Source organism: Brugia malayi (assembly GCF_000002995.4).
Source record: "Brugia malayi strain FR3 genome assembly, contig: Bm_v4_Chr2_contig_001, whole genome shotgun sequence".
Classification (NCBI taxonomy): domain Eukaryota; kingdom Metazoa; phylum Nematoda; class Chromadorea; order Rhabditida; family Onchocercidae; genus Brugia; species Brugia malayi.
Genome location: NW_025062476.1, coordinates 3,381,481 through 3,400,795, shown reverse-complemented (window position 1 = coordinate 3,400,795; position 19,315 = coordinate 3,381,481). Strand labels below are relative to the sequence as shown.

Here is a 19,315-nt window from a genome sequence, read left to right as displayed (position 1 = left end):
AAAGACGAATTTCAATCGATAACACCCATTTATCTTTTATTGATATATAATTTATGATACTAATAAAAACGGAAGAAATCTTTTGATATATTTATTTATTACAAACATAGATGAAAAGTTTTTCTTTTCTATATCAGTGTATGAGAATAGATGTAAAAGAGAATTATTCCGTATCCGGAAAAATTTTTCACAAAAAAAAAAAAAAATTTTTTTACAAAAATTCATTATTAATATTTAAAAAGTTTACATGGTAAAAATCTTTTTAGCTCAAAAATTATAAGAATTTTTTTTATTTTTTTGATGAAATGATAAATTTAACAATTAATAATTATATAATTGCTTATTTTTTTTTTTTCCTTCATTAAATTGCTTAATAAAATGAAATCAAAAAAAAAAAGAGAAAAATGTGAATTATTTGTACCATACGGTGATAATAGTTGGTTGTACATCATCTGGTTTTTTGGAACCATGCATACAGATGAGAAGGAGTAATTTAAAGGTAAAAGGTTTTATGGCACCTTATTACCTCCCCTTTTTTACGTCCTCTCTTCCTCTCTTATCTACCTGTATTTACCTGCTCAATCGAACTTTATTACTAGTTATTTCTTTTCGTAGATAATTTCCTTCAATACGAATTTATTTCACATTTATTTTGAAATTTCATCATATTTTATACTTTTGTCCTTTTTTTTTTTTTTTTTTAAAAAAAATTGAACAAAATTCAAATGTGACTTTTGAGCATTGTGCTATTAAACTAATTAATTAATTAATCACTTGGAGGTAAGACGAGTAAAAGAGAGAGAGAGAGAGAAAAGAATGAAGCAATTCTATGATCGATTTTTTGAATGTTTATTGCAAAGGAATGAAAGTTTCCGGTAAAAAAAAAAAAAAAAAACGTCAAAATGAACTAGCAAAAATTTTACGTAGAAATAAAAGTTGAAAAAATTTGATAACTGTAAAAAATGTTTAATTGTTGAATTCTATCATAAGATGAATGAGCGAAAATTTACTTTATGCGCTGAAAACGTCATTTCACGTATCACGTCATTTCGTAACAGATTATATTGTAATTCTTGCAGGAACTCTGATAAAGTTAACCCATCAAATATGAAATAGTTTTTAAATTTATCACTGCTATCATATATATGCATATTCTAAAAAAAATTAAATTTCAGTAAACTTTGACAGAAATGACCGGAGCAGTGATCGAAAATCTGAGTAATCGTAAATTATGCTATATTTTGCTATCATTGTTCGCCGCGCTTATCATATTTTTTATCTTGGGCGCTTTATGCTGTATGTTTTTTTTTTTTTCTCCGAGATGTATTACAAAGTTGAAAATTTTCAAATTTGTCTTGTTTTAAACTTTACACTTTTATTAATTATCTTATCAATCAACGATTATTACAATAATACAATGAATATTTCTATTCTTATCTTTTATTTGAATATTACATCCATTCTTATGAATATAACTGCCTTGAAATGCATGATATAACATGATGTTTTAAAAAGGAAATAATAAAATGATTATTAAAATTATATATTATCATATTTTAATTGTCATTTTTTAACTGTGAAATTTTTTAGCTCCACAACCATCTAGTTCAATGGAATTCATCATGGTAAAATGTAAGGATATTGAAGGAGGAAGAAATCCAGATAGATGGTTTTATCTAAGACCATCGGTTAGTTTAGACATAAATTTCAGCTTCATTTATTTATTTAGACATAAATTTTTAGTTTTTAGAAAATTTCATTTGTTTGTTTCTAGCAATGAAAGATTAATGAAAATTCTCAGATAATTTCAAAGTTTCCATATACAATGAGAAATTGATATTGAATTAGAAAATTTCCCAAATTCACCGTCTTCTTCTCTTATTACTAAATGCTTGAAAATGCTGGAAAAAGAAATTCAAAAATTCATATCATTGTAATTTTTCTTTTTTCAAATTTAGAATTGTGATCCAATCCATGATTTGGACTATTACGTACCACAGTATCATGATATGCGCGATATCGTATTTGTGGCGCAAATGCCACATCAACGTGATGGTATTAGCTTGGAATATTCGGCTTGGTTTCAATTTTTGCTTGGTTTACTTGAAGTGGACATTGAATATGATCCAAAATTTACATTCGGTAACAATTTTATATCATTTCTTTTTTTTTTTTTTTTGCTTTTTTTGGTTCTAAAAATTATATTTCTTACGCTCATATTTATTCATTTCCTCAATTTAATTCGGTTTTCTTTTATTTCTTTCTGTTTCTCATCAAAGCATTCCATTTATCTTTTCTTTTCTGCCACATTTATCACTGCCATCATTCATTCATCACTGCCATCTGTAATCAAAATGAAAAACTGATTAATAATTAATTAGCTCAAACTTGATGATTAATTCAAAACTAGCTCCTTTTCTCAATATTTGATCTTTTATCTGTGCAGCTCACATCACAAGTTACATTGAAAATTTTGAAATTTCAGTGTTAACTTTCTTTATCAGATAATTTTTTTTTTTGGTTTATAATCATAAGCTAAGTACTTGATTTCAAAGATAGGACAAGCTTAAAGGATTTTCTTGATATAATTTGTTTGAATACTTTTCGCCTCTATTGTTTTTCATTTAACAATGCTTATCATTTCTTATCATCAAATCAACCCGGTATCATTTGTGATGTGTTATGCATATTTATATGGATTAAATTTAATTTAAAGTAGCTAAAAATTATATATTTTTTTTTAGCATGAATTGATTTGTAAACTTCTTTTAGCCACAAGTGCAATATTGCAACTTGAAGTTAGACTTGGCTATAAAACGCGTATCGATCCACCAGATCAATGGCATGAACTTATCGCCACGAATACAACCAGAATGCTTGAATGCAGTATACCTGATAATGTAAAATTTCATCGTTTAATTTGCCAATATTTCTTTTCAGAAATAAAAATTCAAAAAAACGTTACTATAAAATTTTGCTACACAGTTAAAAAGTTCGAGAAATTATTGTAACAATTGATCATTTTATATTATGATATATTATGTACTCTTAATACTTAATATTTGAGTTCAAGTATATGCTTACTAATTTAGTACTTATTTGTCCAACAAGTTATTTGCTTATTTTGTAATACCTACTGTTTATTTATTATGTAATACTTATTAGCTATTACAGATCGACAAATCATTTAATTGATTAAATTGCAGAAACTTGAAGGTCATCTTTACAATTGTGCATCTTTGGATTTATTCGAACTTGGCTCTAATCCATATCCATTTTATTTGATCAATATTCGTTTACCAGTTAATCAAACTCTTTGCCAAACAAATCCAAAAGCACCAAATTGTGCCATTGGAAGAATCAATGATTTGCGAGTGATCGTTAGTAAAATTGAATATTTCAATTATTCCTTTTATTATAGAAATACTTCAAAAAATTTCTACATAATCTTTTGACCCTTTGACCCTAATTTAGATAATTTGTTATATAATTAAAATTAATTTATTGTACAATTAAAAGAAAATTAGGAATATTAGTTTATCGCTTAAAGGCTATTCATCAAAATGGCGGATTTACGGCTATTTGGCTATTTATGAAAACAATGGTTTCCCCTCTGGTTACTATTGCTGTTATTTGGTATTGGAAACGTGTTGTGGCGCTAAATCGAAATTCTTATTTGCTAGAAAAAGCTATTATGGCTTTGGGAATTAGCTTGGCAATTCTTGATTGTATGTTTTCTATTAATGTAAACATTCTGACAAAATTAAAGAGGTCAGAATATCATAAGGCTAAGGTCATCAAGAATTACTCGTTGTCAACACTTGAAACTATGAAAGTTTTTTGAGAAATCACAATTATTCATACTACAAACTTTGTTTTCAACTTTTTTTCGTTTCCAATTAGAATTTAGATATTTTCAGTTCCATTAGAATGGATATCATTATGGTTTCGAGCACCATTTATGCTTCTTATTGGTGATATTAGGCAGGGCCTATTCTATGCTATATTATTTAGCTTTTGGCTTATTTTTACTGGTGAACATCTTATCGATGATACATCTAGAAATAATTTGGTAAGTTAAAGTTAGTAAAATTTTTTTTAATTTTATTTATAAGCAAATGAATATTATCATTTGTGTTCATTATCATTTTACTATGGTCCTTATAATCTCTGCAAAATAGACGTGAAGCGCTAAAAGTTCATTCATTTATAGGATATTATTATTTCACTATCTCCCAATCTAATTTACATTCGTCAGTGAAATCAACAAAATCTTTTTCTTTTTTGACCTCTCAATTAATAAGATTAGCAAAAAGTTAGAATTGACTTGCAAGAACGATCATTAGCCAATAAAAAATTTTCAATTTTAATCTAAATTCAAATTGTAAATATCAGAGTTCATATTGGCAAAATTTGACATCTGTTTTAATTGGCTCAACGTGTTTGCTAATTTATGACGTAGCTGAACGTGGTATGCAACTGTTGAATCCATTTTTCAGTATATGGTCTTCTAAATTGGGTTCACGTCTAGCGGTAAGCTTTCTGAAGTAATATTTTTTTTTTGCAAATAATAGATTATTTGATGATGCTTATTTTATTGTTCTAATTATATCACTTGTCGTAAGTATTTACACGTTTCAGTACACGTCAATTTACATAGCATCACTTTGCGTATTGCTCTATTTTGGTTTCCTTGCTTACAAAGTATATCATGTATGGATAACAATCAAAAGGAAACGATCTGCTCAACTTTATCGTAACAGCGAAATTAGACGACTGAAAGTAAGTTATCACTTTTGCAAGCAAATTTTAGACATGCAAAGGTGACAATTTGACAGTTTTTCGAATTTTCTTCTGACATTTGACAACTTTCTTGTATAATTCTTGTAATTCACATAAGACAAATTGTTTGATGAATGGAAAAGCTTTAAAATTGCAATGAAAAGCGCTTATCATCTGCAAAATATTCATAAATTAGAAGTTAAGTTGTTGTCTTCCTTTTGAATTTTCTTTTGCAAAAATCCGGAAAATCAACAAATAGTTCGAGATTGAGAGAGGTCTATCGATCTGATTGTTAATAAAAGCTAAGTTATTTCTGATAAATTTAATTTGATTATCAAGATGCAGAATTAATATCTAACTAAAATTGGAATTGAATTTGAACAATTTTTTGGTCAAATTTTTTCATTATTAAATTGGTGAGAAATTAATATATCTGTGAATCGTTTCGTTAGCTGAAACCACTTGTGCTTTAAATTTTTTGTTTTTTCAAAATATGAAACGAATCTTGGCTATTTGATGTGCAATAGTATTTAAGTTTAAAATAATTAAACCATATACATTTCAATGACATTAATGTGTGGCAAGCTTGTAAACAAAAAGTATTTCTAGTCAAATAAACAATAATTCTAGTTACAAGAATGTTTTGACATTCTTTGCATTAGTATAATTCCCATTTAACACATCTCAAATGTCTTAAACTATTGGTATTGAATTAATTAAATCTATTAAAAGGATTATTTCATTAATTTAAGGTTGAAGCAATCATTTATCGTTTCAAGTTTTTGATGTTTTTCACGTTAGTATGCGCTGCATCAACAATTATTACTTATATTATGAAACAGGTAAACTGATATTTTATGTTATTATAGTATATATTACTAATAATATTATTGTAAACAAATGTAAACAAAATACTTTCATGTTTTTTTTTTCTCATTTTCATTTCCTTTCTAGAGGCAAACAACTATGATAAAAAGAAAAATTAATAATTAACCATAATTGTAAGTCAAAAATTAATCTTTTCAATTTCTCAGTTAAGAAAATTAATTTTTATTATAAATACTTAATACTAATCAATCAATAATATATTAATAATCAAATTTTTCCATCATGAAAAAAGAGAGAAACAGATCAGAAGTTCTTTTCAAATTATATATAACTCTAGTATATAAACTAATAAATATCAGATTAATGAAAGTTTGATTACTAGTAATACCACATATAATAAGAAAGGTTTCATTTATTGATTATTAAGTATTTTTTAATTTCTTTTGTTTTTAAACATTTTTCTTTAGTATGGGGAAGGACAAATGCATAGTGATAATCCATCAGAAAGTTTATTAATTCATTCATCAAGCGCCTTTTTTACGGGTACTTTTGGTATGTGGAATATTTATGTGCTTCTACTATTAGCTATGTATGCACCATCTCATAAACAATACGGTACCACCGTTGGTATGCTATTATTATTATCATCACCATTATTATTATTATTAATTATCATTTTCGTTGCCCTATATGTATTATAATATAAAGATTTGATAATAAAAATAGATAAAAGAGATTTTTTATCAATAATTTTACATAAGATGCAAAATGATTTTGAAAATTATAAACCTTTTTCTTTTATCAGTTTATATATGCCAGCTTAATCATAACCAACGCTAAATGAATTTTCGTTTTACTAATCGCATATTTGTTATAATTTTTCCCGTTGGTTTGAATTTTAGTAAGAAAATTAATAGGAAAAAAAAGTAGTAAAATCTCTTCTTTTTGAAAGTGATGAGATAAAATAATTTTAAATTTATAATGGCTAATGCTAATATTACAGCTTTGCATGAAGAAACAGATATGCTAGTAGATGGTGAATTAACGGAATCATCCGCTTTAACAACATTTATGAAAGCTGCTACAACTGAATAACATTTCTTTCAAGCATATTTCCGGCAAAATTTATTCCTCTCAATTTGTGGTCAGATATTAATATCTTAAAAGAATTTATTTGATGTTGAAACTTCTGATATTACTTTTCAGTCATAAATTAAGCAAATTAAAATGGTGACAGAGCTGTTAACTAATTATCTAACTTTATGCATCATTTGTGCATAATAATAGAAGATAAAAGAATAGCAATGATTCCGTTCCATGTTAAGTTTAAATTAAAAAAATTACATGAGTACTTAATTCTCGATCATCATTACTGATTGATAAACTTAGTTCACTGAATTACAAAGGCATAAAGAACCGTATCACTCCTTATCATTCGTACAATATGTATCACTATTTCGGAATTATTTCTGTTCAGGAAATTAGGAATAGTTATTTGCTTATCTCCAATTATATAATGAAAACTTTTTTTGCAATTCCTCAATAGGTTTTCCACTTCATTTTCTGGATTTCTAATGACGTCCATTCAAAGGTACATATGAAGAAATTCTAAAATCAAAAGATCTTAGTCTATTTCAGCTTTCTGATCTCCTACTACAGTAGTAATTTTAAATAGGAAAAACTTTTTGTAGTACATTTGCCTTCAAGAATTTTTCATCATTTTCCCGCACTTTGTATATATTTCTTGTCTTTTCCAATTCAACAACAAAGTCTTTTAAACTAGTTGCATCTCAGTATTATATATCGTAATAATTTTTTTTTTTTTAACGATTGATTTCGTTTGCGTCTATCACTCAAGGACTAAAATGTAGCATTTTGTTAATGATAACTGTGATCTGTTTCAACGATACATTCAGATGCATCGTTTGAACAATCTTCCAAATACTTCTGGATAATAACCAGTTCTGGGATTCTATGACCAAGTCTAGCTTATGGCTGCATTAAAAAATATATGTGTAGAGTAATATCAGAAATGGAAGAGACTGTATGGAAAAGAAAAAATTATCATCGATATTATCCGTATGGCTTGACAAAAGTTCCACTTTAAAATTGCAGTGTGTGTGTCAAGTCTTAACCTATAAAGCAGGTCCTAAGAGCTAATATGACAATGTCCATTATCCATTTTTCTTTGCTTTATTATTATTATTACTATTATTATTGTCATAACATTGTTGTGATTAACTGTTACTGTTATTAAAGATACATTTGATGAAAAAAAAAAGAAAAAATGTAACCTATTTACAGTGTACTGATAAATAACCGTCTATTTTGATAGTAAATATACATGATCACATAAATAATAAAAGTCTGATCTCTAATCTGCTTCACTTCCTCACGATTACGTTTACAATTTTACATTATGCATTCAAGTGTGCCTAAATAACCCGAAAAACTACGAATAGGAAGCAGGAAGTTCTCTCAAAATCGAAGAAAAAAAAAAAGAAAGAAAACAAGGACAAGGCAAAATGTTAAATGAACGCAGCAAATTATACCCGGCAACAATTCATTCTCACATCTGTGACTCATTGCCTAACACAGCATAAAAAAAATCCTTCACCGGTAAAAGAAAAGGATACATGAATTATAAAAACATAAATTTCGATAGAAATACAGTGAATAAATACCACCCGTTTTGAATTTATTACTTCCAGTCCAGAACTGTATCGCACCTGAAATAACAAGCAAATGAGTGTAATAATAATAAAAATGAGTGGAAAGAAAAACGAAAAAAAATTATTTTAAACGTGAACAGATAATTCCACAATCGGGGTTTGCATTTTTGAAAGATCAAATTTCACCAGCCTCATGCTTATATCTTGATCCTAACTCATACATCAAATATAATATACTTTATATACAGCTTACTGCTCAACGTCGAAGAACTGCGACCATTTGCTACTGTCCGCACAAAGTGCTGATAAAGCATTGCGGATACTTCGGCGTTTTGAGGTAATGTTGAAATCCGGATAGTGCGATGCGAAATCAAAATCACCGTATAATGTAAGGTCCTAATAAAATGGAAATTTTTTCTGAATCGTAAACAACCAAAAATTATTTCATGAGAATATTCATACTATGAAAATGACGAAATAAGTTAAGATTAGAAGGAAAAGTTAGTACAAAAACACTGCCATCATCACATTCTAACTGCCACAATCACGTTACATTAAAGTTCTCCAGAAAGCCGTAAAGAAATTACTTTGATCGGAGGTTGGAGAAGGAAACGCTGTGCATATTCCAATATGTACAAACCGCAATCGACGTCATTTTCTTGCTGGGGTAAATTTTTCGGTATCACCGTTTTGATTTGTTTCGTCAACAGATTTTCTTTCCGTGCACTCAATTCGGAAGCTCGCTAAAGCGAATGACTGGTGTTAAGGAAGCTACGTAATTTAACGCAGATATATTAAACTGAATATAAGGTTGACGCAGTTCTAGCAATATTTGGAGAAAATAAATTAAAGTATACAGTTCTACCAATGAATCTGCACAACCAAATTTTTCATTTCATAATTAAACTGTTGAATTCAATTAATTCGTTTACCAAAAGTTCTTTCCTATCTTAAGAACCTGTAAGCGCAAATGCATACAACGAGATTTATGTAGAAGATGAAGGAAAGATTTGTCTCCCTTAAAAATTATAGCGTAAATTTTTCAGATCACCAGTAAAATACACTTACCAAAAGGAAAGTTTTAAGAGTATTTACAATATCTTCTGTACAGGGCAGTTCAATGGATTGTTGTGAATCAAAAATTATTATTAAAAGTTCGGAAATGGATAACTGCTGTGTTAAACATGACATCGAAATTATTGTTAAAGACCTGAAATTGGTCAGTTCAATTGGCATAAGAAATTTATTTAATCCGTTAATCAAACGATATTACGGAACAACACCATAAGACTACAACAAGGTTTGCACATTATCTTGAGTACAAAGTCTCTAAAAATGTATTCCATTTTCTGCTATAGCAGCATCGTTATTACTTTTATTTATCAAAACAAGATGGTCGTATAAGTGAGCGTGATTTTTTTTTTCGAAATCAAAAGAACGAATAGAATTGGAAATTTAACTTTGAATATTCAATAAATTTTTGATTCTAACCAATGGTTGTATTCGTTAACAGGGATCACCAGAAAATCTGCATCAAATATGTCTTCATCTTCAAGCCAATACTGAATGCGACTTGGATTCGAGACCTAAAAAATGGTGGAACTTAACTAACCATTTATCATACATTTGATTGGACGATTCCAACAAAGTGCTTGAAGACTGAATCGAATTCACTACATCGATATCGATGAAGATTTAGAAATATATTTTCAATGGTAAAATATACTTCAAATGCCTTTAGAATGCCTGGAAATACAGGCACATACAGAAGCACCTCTGAAATGAACCCACAACCTTTCAAAGGAGATAAACTCTCGAGTTACTCGATTGGATTCTAATAGCTCTAAGATGCAATATCTCTAGGATGCAACACAGCTAAATTGTGATTTAAATGCGGCTTTTTTGGAATTAAGTTGCCAAAAGTAAAGAAAATAAAATAAGTGAGGAGCAAAGAAATGCGATGCAAATAACTATGATTTTCTATATATCAAAAAATTCCTACAAATAAATGGCAACTTTTCAAACACTTACTTCATCAGTGCTACCAATTCCAGTCACTGCAAACCTATCAACACCAGTGTTTAAGTTCCTGAACCATGACTTCAAATTTCCCCAGAACAACGATGGAAATATATGCATTCGCAAATTTCTATAAATCAATTAGATCAATCAGTACCCATATGCTGAAGAATACGGCAACCCTTCCAGAAAGAGACTCACGATTGTAATCGCTTAATTATTCCAAAAAATCATCTCAGCTAATAAAAGTAAACTCACAACTACGGATATTATAAAATATTAGTGCAACAGTTAATTCTTTCCTTCAACTTATAGCAAACTGCTACCATAAACATAGCATATCACTACTTCACAATGAAGAATGACGACTCAGCATCATCTCATACCTTAATGTGCCCTGGTTTCCTTTACTTCCACTAATAATAGGTGAGATTTCCAGGAAAAAGCTGATTCAGAGAGAGTAGAAGACTGATTCAACCTAGGTTTCATGTTTCATTAACAATAGATTTCAGGAAGGAAGTTTGGGTTACTCTCCATCCAAACCTGGATAATAAATATAGAGAAATACCAATCAAAACTTACGAATCTTGTATCAAATGGCATCTTATATGATTCAAGTAGAAATCAATAATGGTACCATTGAGTAGTTCACCTTCGGCTAAGCATAACAAATCAGCAATACTAATATGCAGTGACAGGGATGGAAATCTTACGCGAATTATTTCGGTACGTATATCTACTTCAAGAACCTCCTGAAAAGCTACACCATTAAATGAAAACTGTATTTGAGATGAAATATATAAATTATTACCTCTCATTGTTGCTCAACTCATAAGGATATCATATCAAAACACTGAATTCCCAGAATATTAGTCAGAATACGGTTGCAAATTGATTATTTACCTAGGGATAAAAATTAAGGGAATAAAAGTACCTAAAGAATTCCTATTCATAATGAAAAAAAGTACTAAATATATTTAGACGCAAAAATTTGTATAAATTTATCAAGTTCAAAAGCAAAACGAAATATCACTTAGGTACAAACCTTAGTCTCGTTCTCGTCATCTGACAAAGAATTGAGCTCATTGGCGAACCCATTCATCGGTTACGTAGCGTAACAACCGCTCTTAATCGCTCCAAACTTCTATTTGAAATAATTGAAGTATAACTTCTTGTTTTTTTTTTTTTTTTTTAATTTAAAATTCTTTAAAACTTCAATCAAAATTTACAGTCCCAACCGACAAAGGAGATACCGCCCGAATAGAAACAGAAAGAGCAAAAGCAAATGACAAATATTTGGGAACAGCGTCCGACGAGAGACAACCCAAAACGAGCACCGCTCTCGTCCAAACACAGTCATTCTCTGTGGGACCCTATTGAACTCAGGGAAATTAAAATTTCATTAGGAAATTTCACTCACAAATTTTTTCATTTTTTTTTTAAAAAATTTCAAATAATGCATTTGGTATTATTTGAAGAATTTTTTTTATTAAGATTACAAAAAGAATTGAAAATAAAAAATTAAAGAAAATTTGATCAATTGTTTAAATTTACAGAATAATAATTGCACTAATGTTATATGAATGCTGATACAATAACAATGCTCATACAGTAACAATACTCATACAATAGAAATGCTTATATAGTAACATTGCTCACACAATAATAATACAATGTTTGTTGCAACAATAATCAAAAAATTAAAGGGAAATTTTTCAAATTATCAAAAAACTGCTCTTCATTTTGACGATATTTTTGTTGCTTAATTTATTATCATAATTTATTTATTACAAAATTATTTTGAAATAATTTTTTTTTCTTCTGATTCTTTTATTTACTTTCTAATCCATAAACAAATATAGTGGACATTCCAGAGATACCAATGAAATAGTGGTCAGCATTGGTCAACATTTCCTTGTTTATCATTTACTTCATTAAAACTTACTGTTTGTTTATCTTTTCGAGAATGAATATGAATGAATGATTATCTTAGCGTATGGAAATGTTATCAGTACTAATTGAGAAATGAATGATTTTTGTGATGAAAATGATCTATTTTTAGAGTATTACCTATTATGCATCTATGAAATGTTGTCGAGATTCTGTAAAAGTAATATATTACCTTGTTATCATAAGTCAAAGAAGATAACATAAGTAGTTTGAAAAGTTATAGATAGTGTAATATAAAAGTAATTATGATAACTTTCCATTAACTGCTTATTCAAAATTACTCTTACTTTGAAAAGATATACGAAATAAAAAAAAAAGCGAAACAAAAGAAATTAATCCATCCTACAAATTTATAATTTACTTAGCAGAAAGGAAATGAATCATTGGAGTTAATGAAAGTTTTGAGTTGGTAATATTATATTTGGGAAAAAACATGAAAATAATGAATTTTAGAATGAGAAAATCATTTTCATTATTGATTAGCAGTGTTGTTAAGTTATTTCAGCTTGGCCTTATTTCAAACTTTTATCAAACAAATGTTATTACCAAATTGAATTCCAATAGTTTTATTTTCTGTGTTTGTTATTGTGTTTGAGTAGCTGTAACAATTAATATTCATCCTTTGATTTTAATTAAAAGTGTTCAACTAGTTGAAGAAAATTAAATATTCATATTATCAGTGATAGGTTATCACTGATTGTGAATGAGGGAATCTTTTTGAACTCTGGAAGCCTTCTGGAAAATAACATTCAACGTTGGATTCTAGACGAATGGATAGAATTACCGAGTTAAGCTAAGTTAATCATGATAAATGACAGTTATAGTTATAGTGACACATATATAATATGGATATCATTACATTTAAATATTTATGTTTATGACTTTGCAAATTAAATTCAAATTTGATTTTCGTTATGCTATCTATAAGTCGAATTAGATGAAGAAGAAGCGAAAAATATTTATGCTAAAAGATTTGAAAAGTAAAGCGAAAGAAAGAGCTAATAAACAGAATGAAGCAAATTATATCTTAGAAAATAGAATTTGAGTTAAAATTTGGTTAATTGTGGAACATTGGTAAAATATCAATGAAAAAAAATATATGTCAGTGAGAGGACGAAAAAGATAATAAATGATTGTAGTAACTTTTAATAAAAATATTTCATCATTAATCATTATTTTTTCTGTAATTAATTTGATTTTTTTGTATTAGTCAGAGAAAGTTGGAAGGAATAACAATTTATTTTATTTAATACGACAATAATACAAAGTAATTAAAATTAAATAGTTTCAGTATCACACAATCTATAAATTGATCTATTCATTTCATCCTTTGGTAAACATTCCTGTTTGATATTTTTAGGTAAGAAATTTTTTGATCGCTTTAGGAAAAGATTTAATGGACAGAAATCACTATCAGATGGACATCCTTTCGTAAAACGTGTTATCGCACGGTATTGATGATGGAATGCTTCATGAAAGAGTATCTGAAAGAGTAACAACAATTAAATCTGATATTTCAAATTATGATTTTGAACATAATATAACTCATTGAAGATTGCTTGGAACTAAACTAGAATTAATTAATTAATTAATTAATTGGACTAGTAGTAGAGAAATTAGTCCAATATATTCAATTTAAATAAGCGGGTTAATAGTACAATAACTGTAAAACAAACTTATTATTACAATAAATTCATACTGAAACGATATCAGTAATTTTGCGGTGAAACTATCGTATAAGTTAATAGTAAAAAGAACGAAATTAAATAGCAACAATGAAATTATAAAAGTGATAAGTTAAAATATGTTAAAAATATAAATAAAAAAAAAAAACAGCTTAAGAAATAAATACTTTTACTGCGAATCCTACGTCGGTTTTATTCCACAATTCTATTGCAATAGAAGCAGTATATTGCGGTAAACTTTCCTCGAGAATTTTTTCATCAGCAAGTGTAGCTAATAATGCAGCAACTGTTGTGTCATGCTGTTAAATATATTTTAAAAAAGGAAGAATGAAATATGTTAAAACAGTTTGAAATGAAAAAAGTAAAGTAAATTTAGGATGTGACAAATTGACTTACTTAGTATTTTATTAATTCACAACTTTTGCTTGTTTTTCCTTTTTTTTTTTTAATATTTTTAATTGAGTAAACTTTTCAGAAAAGTCCTCAAATAATTTTCAACAAAAAATTTTATGATATTTTTCCTGAATAGTTCTTTCAAAAATATAGCATATGCAAAATACATACTGCTGAAAGGGCGAAATATTTACGTTGTAGAATCCATGAACAACTAGAATTTTTCGGATTCGACAAACATTCTTTCTTCTGGTTTATATTTTCCAAAAAAAGTTTCAATAAACTGCCTAAATTAACAGTTATTTTCATGCATTTCTTTGCACTAACAAAAAAGTTACTTTTCTAGGAGAGTATTAAAGAGTAAAATAAAGTTTAGCCTAGAAATTACATTGTTTTTATTAAAACTTAAACCAATATTTCGCATAAAGTATTGTGATTATTAAACTTCAATTTTTCAATTCAATTTAAGAATTACAAATGATTTTCAAAAAAAAAAAATATGAGAAAAATCATTGAATCATGAGATTATGCTTGTGAATTTTAACTTCAATAATTCATTAATAAATCACAGATTCAGATTATAGATGTAAAATGATAAAAATAAGCATGACTTTCATGTCAAATGTGAACATATGGAACTGTTGAAGAAATCTGAAATGATAGCTATCAAATTAGCCATTTCAATCTATCAGTTAATAATATCAATAATTATTTATAAATTTCAGGAGTGGCTTACAAATAATAGCAAATGCTTTACCTCCTCTAAGTTTAATCAGTTCCGGTAGATATGGTTCTGATATACCATATATAAATTCACTGGTTATCATGGATAAATTACTTAACTTTTTGGAAACATCATCGGTGATCCAGGATGGCTGTGACAGATTATGCATCATCTGCAATGAAATTCATTAATTTATGAAATTCTTTCATTAACATATCTCTTTTGCATGTCTCACAATACTTAAATTTAACACTTTAAATTAATTTGTAATCAATTGGTTACGTTTTGTCACATAAATTTACAGTTTAGTTATATCAAATAATTGGAATTTGTTTCATTAATTTTTATGAAATATAAGTGTAAACAACTCATCGAATTAATTTAGGTAAAGAAAAGGAAAAAAAGAAAGTCAAACCTCTGCATAATGAATATCGTTAATGGTGTGTACATTGGCTAAGTTTACTTTCATACCACTTTTTTTGCTTACATAATCAAAAAAATCCTAAAACAAAGGACAAAAATTATGAGAATTTCCTAAAGAAACGATATTAGTTTGTGTAAAACCTAAAGATGTGATGAAAAATTATGAGAAATAGTTCTTATATCGATTTATGTATCTAATTAGTAATTAGAATAAATAATTATCAAATATAATAAACCATTAAATCATTTCATTATTTACAAGTAATCAGTTCACAACACAATTTGAGAATGTAATAAGACATTTTAGATTTCGAGAATTTTTAAAAATGAGTATGTGAGCTGTAAAAAAGTTGAAAAAGTAAAAGTAAAAGTATGAAGGAATGATAACGACTAAAAATTAGATAACATTTAATATTTTCTTCCTCTCTTCAAATTTTGACAAACTGCCTTCTAAAGCTTTATGCAAATTCTATTCATCAGTTTGTTGATCAATTCTACCTGTTTAGATAAAGGAGTAAAAAACAATTCATCAAAATGATAATAATTAGAAATTTTTGTTTGAATAATTTTTAGTTGATATGAATCTTTGAGAAACTTCATGAATTCATTTCAAAGTATTACTTTATTTTCATCAGCTATATCTCGGTAATGTTTACTGCAACGAATAATAGCTGTTAATTGATCAACGCGAGGACATCGACTAAAAACGTTTCCTACCTTAAAATCATTTTTATTAATGAACAGAAATTAAATGAATTTTAAACCAAAGATTAACTCATTCATTCTTATTATTGCAATGCGTTAGGTATGATATAACTTAGCGCTTAATTTTAAAACTAAAAATTCAGCCATTTTCAAAGGAATAAATATAATTTGACTTTTTCCCGGCCAGCATTAATTATATATTAAAAGCTTTGAAACCATGGTAACTTCAAGTATTTTGATTATCAATGTTTAAAATTGTCCGAAAATAGCAAAAATAAGGATTAAAAAATTGTTTTAAAAAAAAAAAATGAAAATTACAAAATCTTCCTCATTGTCGATAGTATGAATAGGTATGGGTGTCCAATGAGATGGCCATTGCTTGTATTCCGGATAATCCTTTCCAGGTATTCCTGTAGGATACATACCAGCCAAATTAGCCATTGCACTAATTAATGTTCGATTTACATCGGTACTTCTAATATACAACTGTAAAATTTTTGAAATTATTTTTTATTTTTTGTTTTAATTACTGTACTCATTGCATGAATCGTAGAAAAAAAGATTAGCATTAATTAATTAATTAAACGATTTATAAAAAATATGTAGCATTATATTTACTGCAGTTTACTTTCGAATTTTTCAAAACAATTAACATTTTAAAATAATAAACGCTCATTTCTGATCTCTTTAATTCATGAATTTCTTTATTTTATTTTTTTTTTTTAAGTTATAGATTAACGTAATCAAATCAATTCAATTTTTCATCTTCTAGCGAATGATGAGAAAAATCGGAAATAATTAAAGCTTATTTGATAGAAATTGAATAAAGCAAGCAAACTTCTTTCGGTTTATAATTTTGCGACAAGAAATTATAATCTTTTTCGATGTATCGCTGTCGAATTAATTGTCCAAGAGCAAATTGTTGCATCATTCCAAGCTGAATTTAACTAATGTATATTAATTAATTCTGATAATGTTTTGAATTTAAAATTAGTCGAGAAAAAAAAAATTCAAGAAAACATATTTCATATACAATCTAACCTCGGTGAGTTCACCCCAACCGTATGGCCATGCATCTTCCTGATGAGTATCAGTTGGATATGTAAATATCGGAGCACGGTCACCATGACGCCAAACCTGAAAATTTTTAAGAGGAAAAGAGAAGAAATAGCAAATATTTAACAGAGAAATTTACTTTTTCTTTTAAATTGGTTCAAGCTGATAAACCGAGATAAAGTGAACTGATGGCTTATCATAGCAATAGAATTAATTATCACAGTTTATTTATTTATTTTTTCCTCTTGCTTTTTTAATAGCTTCCTTTCATAGATTCAGAATTTATTGATCGGAATTTATGCTATCATTCAAATTGATGAAATAGTTTTGGAATAGATTTCGAGAAAAGTGAATTAGTTTTGATTTTGTAAAGTATTTTCAAAGTAAAACATACTATTTGTATGAAAATTAATTCATCGGCTATAACTGTTGTTGCAATCAAAATAAGCGACAATGCATGAAATGCTGCTATTCCACAAACTTCGAAATGCATTAATTCTACTTTCTAAAGCAAAAAGAAAAATCATAAAACTATCTTCTCTTTTTACATTTAAAAACAATTTAAAAAAAAAAAAAAAGACAGAAAAAGGCTAAGTTAAACTTATCTAAACCAATGTGTTTAGAATAAGTTTATGTAGGATTCAATACGAATTGAATTTTAATTTTTGTAAAACTAAATTCACTACCAAAATATTAACTGTATCCCATTTATTAGCATAAAGAATGAAACTATAACTAGTTTTTGCTCAGTTAGAACTTTTAGTAACGAACTTTTTAAATGATTTTTGGATGATTTTTGAGTGAAAACATCTGAAATAAAACTTTTTAAATTTTGATCTGTAAATTATTTAAAATTTTTTTTTAACAATGTAAGACCATACCTGTAAGCCGTTCGGGCTGCCTTACTAAATGACCGATAAAAAACGATCAACGGTCAGTTAAAGCATTCATTATCTTATCAGTTGTAAAGAGAAGCAATAGTAGCGCTGATATTCTATGCTTTTATCATCAAAAGCAAAAGCATAAATCAATTAGCCATGCAATACACTTTTATCCATTCGATCTTTGTTCTTCTCAATTATCAATAATCATCAATCAGTGTTGTAATCATAAATGGTTCTCTTTTTTTTTGTTTGACTTAATGCAAAATTTTATGATATTAAAAAATGACAAATAATTAAGTTTGAATTTTGAATCAACTAAAATAAAATTTAATTTCATATTGAAATGAGCAAAATCATTAATGTTTAGTATCATTTCATTTGTAATTTAACTTATCAACAATGATAGAAAACCACAACAACAACAAAACAAGAATCAATTATTTATCTGAAAGAAGTGAAAAGGACAGAAATGACAGTAAATTATAAGAGGCAAATTATTGAATAGTTTTATTTAGCATTAAATTAAATATTACTAATTGAATTCAAGCGCTAACAATCAAAGATGTCACAAAGCTTTAAATTTTATAGCTTTTATTAAGTGTACACTGCTGGATGCTAATTAATTTGATGTAATTTAATAAAAATTTGCTAATTTGATCAGAGTTATAATCATATGAGAATTGTTTGGCATAGTTATATCAGTTCCATTAGGAAACAAATTTTCATTGTAGTGCGAGGAATTGTTGGCTTCCTTCCAAAATTTCGTTATCTTAGAAATTATTTGATGAAATTCCATTGGTTTATTTATGGATTTACTTTTTACTATTAATTATTGTGAACATTTCTCTCTTTCATCGAAAGTTCACGCTTATATACGTGAAAGTTTTGCTTATTAGGCGTTTTACTGCTTATCATTTTAAGAATTTAATTCATTTCAGCTCCAGAGAAAAATCACATTTCATACGTAACCTGGACATGATGGTGGAATTCAGTATGTCTATTTCTGTTTTACTTAATTATGTCTAAAACATTATTTAACATCTGTTCAGTATAGGATGTTTTGACATTTATGAAATTTATAAATGTCAACGTGTTTGTATGTTGTCGAATAACAAACTTGCTTACAGGATATATGCTTACGGACGGTTGCTATCAGTGCCATCACTTGCTATGATGGTGGACAGCATTCAGTAA

General features: G+C 27.5%; 3 protein-coding genes across 4 annotated transcripts; 1 reads left to right on the top strand and 2 right to left on the bottom strand.

The window, feature by feature from the left end:
* Positions 1–1,190: 1,190 nt before the first annotated feature.
* On the top strand, positions 1,191–6,705 carry Bma-mig-14 (conserved hypothetical protein,hypothetical protein; the record flags this gene model as incomplete). Its single annotated transcript, XM_043078291.1, has 12 exons — positions 1,191–1,296; positions 1,591–1,688; positions 1,959–2,142; positions 2,773–2,900; positions 3,207–3,380; positions 3,551–3,728; positions 3,921–4,072; positions 4,396–4,533; positions 4,642–4,782; positions 5,535–5,624; positions 6,078–6,237; positions 6,614–6,705. 12 exons carry the CDS (start codon positions 1,191–1,193, stop codon positions 6,703–6,705), a joined length of 1,641 nt encoding a protein of 546 aa, XP_042934225.1.
* A 1,606-nt stretch (positions 6,706–8,311) lies between these two features.
* Positions 8,312–11,403, bottom strand: Bma-ulp-4 (Ulp1 protease family, C-terminal catalytic domain containing protein; the record flags this gene model as incomplete). 2 transcript variants are annotated; one of them, XM_001896096.2, is made up of 8 exons in its annotated part: positions 8,312–8,339; positions 8,536–8,678; positions 8,870–9,025; positions 9,351–9,492; positions 9,774–9,868; positions 10,314–10,431; positions 10,884–11,053; positions 11,347–11,403. In XM_001896096.2, the coding sequence occupies 8 exons, from the start codon at positions 11,401–11,403 to the stop codon at positions 8,312–8,314; spliced, it is 909 nt and encodes a 302-aa protein (XP_001896131.2). The 2 variants fall into 2 exon arrangements, with proteins under 2 accessions (XP_001896131.2, XP_042934224.1); XM_043078290.1 differs by lacking the exon at positions 9,351–9,492 and having other exon boundaries at positions 8,870–9,008.
* A 2,125-nt stretch (positions 11,404–13,528) lies between these two features.
* On the bottom strand, positions 13,529–17,730 carry Bma-pho-14 (Histidine acid phosphatase family protein; the record flags this gene model as incomplete). Its single annotated transcript, XM_001896095.2, has 10 exons — positions 13,529–13,735; positions 14,104–14,235; positions 14,501–14,616; positions 15,087–15,225; positions 15,469–15,555; positions 16,098–16,193; positions 16,500–16,667; positions 17,020–17,118; positions 17,223–17,318; positions 17,632–17,730. The coding sequence occupies 10 exons, from the start codon at positions 17,728–17,730 to the stop codon at positions 13,529–13,531; spliced, it is 1,239 nt and encodes a 412-aa protein (XP_001896130.1).
* Positions 17,731–19,315: the final 1,585 nt, after the last annotated feature.